We start from the raw sequence: 3,352 nt of genomic DNA on the forward strand, positions 1-3,352 counted from the left end.
GTGCACTAGGCCACTAGTGTGTGTGTATATATACCCTATGAAACTCACTGACCACTAGGGGGCAGATGCTCGATGTGCGAGCTGCCCCTGGTGGTCAGTGCACTCCCACAGTGGCAGATCCCTGCAGGCCATGACCTCCACCTGTGCACAAATCCAAGCACTAGGCCACTAGTTTATATAATATCTCTGCAATATCAAATTTTCCCTTTGGAAAACACAGGTAACAATTTTTTGGCTTTCAGAACCAAAAAAAATGCCTGTCCAGTGAAAGGGTAGTTGCTGACTAAATGTTACACATCTTACTGTCAATCTGTCTATTTCTTTCTAGAGCCTTGACCCAGATTCCAAATGTTTTATTTATTATTGTTTGTTCTTTACATTGTAATTGACCATAAATGATTTTTAAGAAAAATAAATTATTTTTATTTTATTATAGCATACAGTCTCTGAGCAACTTGAGAAGTGTTATTCCAGAGATCAGATTTATATCTATGTGGGAGATATACTCCTAGCTCTTAACCCTTTCCAGAGTCTGGGTCTTTATTCCAAAGAGGTATGTTGTTTGCCTTACATTCTCTTATTTGTGCTAATAATTATACTGTTCAGATATTGAAATTAATTTAAGTTATTCCAAGAAACATTTTATTCATTACCTTGAATAAACAGTTAAATAATTTTTGTGCAACATAGAGAAAGGGAAAAATAGAAGATGAATTATTAATCTGGATGCTATATGTGATCTTTCTTTCCCCAAAAGTATGTGGCAGAATGTTACTTTCCTACAGTTAATGATAACTAGTCTATACTGTGTATCATAACAATACACAGGTATCTAAAACAGTGTCTGCTCAATATCTACCTCTGATCCAAGCATCGTAGAATTAAAGATATAATTACAATATTTATATAGGTAATATACTTAATGGCTATAACACTTGTAATTGTGAGTTTACAAATTATTTGGACATATTGATTCGTTTTTAATATCAGACCATGTGTGTTGTATGACTATGAATATATAGCTATCCATTTTTTCAACCCCTAATGGTTTAAATATAGAATAGTATTCTGGAATTAAATGAAGCCATTTTTAATTGGACCCATTCTCTTCTAACTATTTGTGTACTCCAAAAAATTATTTAATAATGTGCCTAAGAGTTATTTTTTATATGTGAAAAATACATAATTCTATCATCCCCTATCACTTTAAAATTTACAAGAAGAATGGTAAATATGTGAACCTTGACCTGAGTTTCAGGTAATTTTGGCTTTAGTGCAAATTCTGCTATCAATTAACTATATGATCTTGGACAAATCAAGTGAAAGAATGTATGTAAAATGATGTGAAAGGAAAACAAAAGTTGTGAGCATATGTCAGACATTATATATCCAAGGAATAGTCAACAAAATGATACCTATTCTCTTATTTGTAAATTGTCTTTTTACTTAAAGAAATAATAGTATTTTTAAACCTTAAGTTTGTTTTGGAGTGGTATGCACTACCAAGAGTTTTCTTTCAAATACTACTGCCAGAGTGATGTTATAGCATATTGTTCTATCATATTTCTGTGCTATTTGGTGTCAGACTTTTTTATTCTACATAATTTTGCATGAATTCTGCATATACCTAAGTGTGTGTGTTGTGTGTGTAAAATGTGTATAATGTTTTGGTGGTATGAAACTCTATTTTTGCTTATGTTGTGCCTTAAAAATTGGAGCTGTACCTGTAAATAATCTAGGGATAAAACAAAAAACAAACAAAAACAAAGCTTTATAAAATGTGATTTTTTAAATCCTTAGCATTCCAAACTCTATATTGGAGCAAAGAGAACTGCCAACCCTCCTCACATTTTTGCAGTGGCTGACTTAGGCTACCAGTCGATGGTAACATATAATTCAGATCAGGTAAGGAGTCTCACATTCTTAGAAACTCCCCTATTAGCTTCTTGTGTGTCAGCTGAATGTTGTGAGGATAAAGTCTTCTTACAGTTTCCTTGTCTCACTGTACAGTGCATTGTTATTTCTGGGGAAAGTGGTGCTGGAAAGACAGAAAGTGCTCATCTTTTAGTTCAGCAGCTGACAGTGCTCGGAAAGGTACAGTTGATTTTTTATCTGTCCTAATAGAAATATTTGTTACATATCAGAGAGTAATATAACCGATTAGATTAATATTCAGTAGTTTAATAATCCTATCTAATAATAGACAAAGATTCAAATTGACCGTACCTTCACTACACCCACCATTGGATAATCAGAGCGATATGCAAATTAACCACCAACAAAGATAGTGGTTAATTTGCATACATAGGCGTGAAGAAGCAGAGCAAAGGCTTGAAGGCAGCTCCGGCCGGAGCGAAGGCCTGGGTCCCGGGTGCCGGAGTAAAAGTGGTGCCAGCAGCCAGGGGAAGGGAAGGTCTATTGCACGAATCTTTTCATGCAACAGGCCTCTAGTAAAATTATAAAACACAATGTTATCCTTTGTGAATTTAAAATATAACAAACAATATACTAAAAAGCATATACTCTGTTTTGAAGATATTCTAACTTATCTCCCTCTTAGTTGCAAAGCTTTATCAAATGTGATTTTCTCTTTTTAGCCCCAATGCACTCACTGAATGCTTTATTTACTGTCTCTCCTTTTCTTACTAGCACATTAAAGAGGAGTCAATATTACAAAAACCAATTGTATTTATATATCATACATACATACCAGCAATTATCAATTGCAAATTGACATTTTAAATTTACAGTTGCACCAAAACACATGAACTATTCCCATCTAACCCCTATAAAACATATGCAAGAGTTGTATTCTGAAAAGTAGAGAAAGTTGGTAAAAAAAAAATAAAGACCTAAATGAGTGGAGATATTTACAATATTCATGGATAAAAAGTCTCAATGTTATTGACATGTCAGTTTTCCACAAATTGATCTGTATATTCAAATCAATTATAATAAAAATCCCAACAGGATCGTTTTTGGTAGAGATTGACAAGCTGAAACAAAAATTTATATGGAAAGGCAGATGATCTATAGTAAGCAAATAATTTCCAAAAAGAACAAAATTGGGGGTTAATATTACCTGATTTTGAGACTTACTGTGAAGCTGCAATGGTTGTTCGATATAATAAAAAGCATAACCCATAAAGGAAAAAATTGGATTTTGCCAAAATTAAGAATTTCTATTCTCTGAATGACATTGTTATGAAAGTGAAACCACAAGCTACAGACTCAAAGAAACTATTTGCATGTCACATCCTATCTAATAAAAGAGAAACATGGTAATTAGCCGTACGTCCGCTACCCTTCCCATTGGCTAATCAGGGCGACATGCAGCCAGCAGCCAGGCAGT

The 3,352-nt window shown here is 33.7% G+C and overlaps 1 protein-coding gene across 1 annotated transcript in view; it reads left to right on the forward strand.

The window, feature by feature from the left end:
- Positions 1-3,352, forward strand: part of MYO3A (myosin IIIA) — a 212,238-nt gene that overhangs the window by 90,549 nt on the left and 118,337 nt on the right. The window contains exons 10-12 of the mRNA XM_006773822.2: positions 437-553; positions 1,801-1,905; positions 2,011-2,094. Of these exons, the coding sequence (XP_006773885.1) occupies positions 437-553; positions 1,801-1,905; positions 2,011-2,094 (306 nt within the window). The remainder of the gene's footprint in view (positions 1-436; positions 554-1,800; positions 1,906-2,010; positions 2,095-3,352) is intronic.

Source organism: Myotis davidii, unplaced genomic scaffold, assembly GCF_000327345.1.
Source record: "Myotis davidii unplaced genomic scaffold, ASM32734v1 scaffold86, whole genome shotgun sequence".
NCBI classification, from domain to species: Eukaryota; Metazoa; Chordata; class Mammalia; order Chiroptera; family Vespertilionidae; genus Myotis; species Myotis davidii.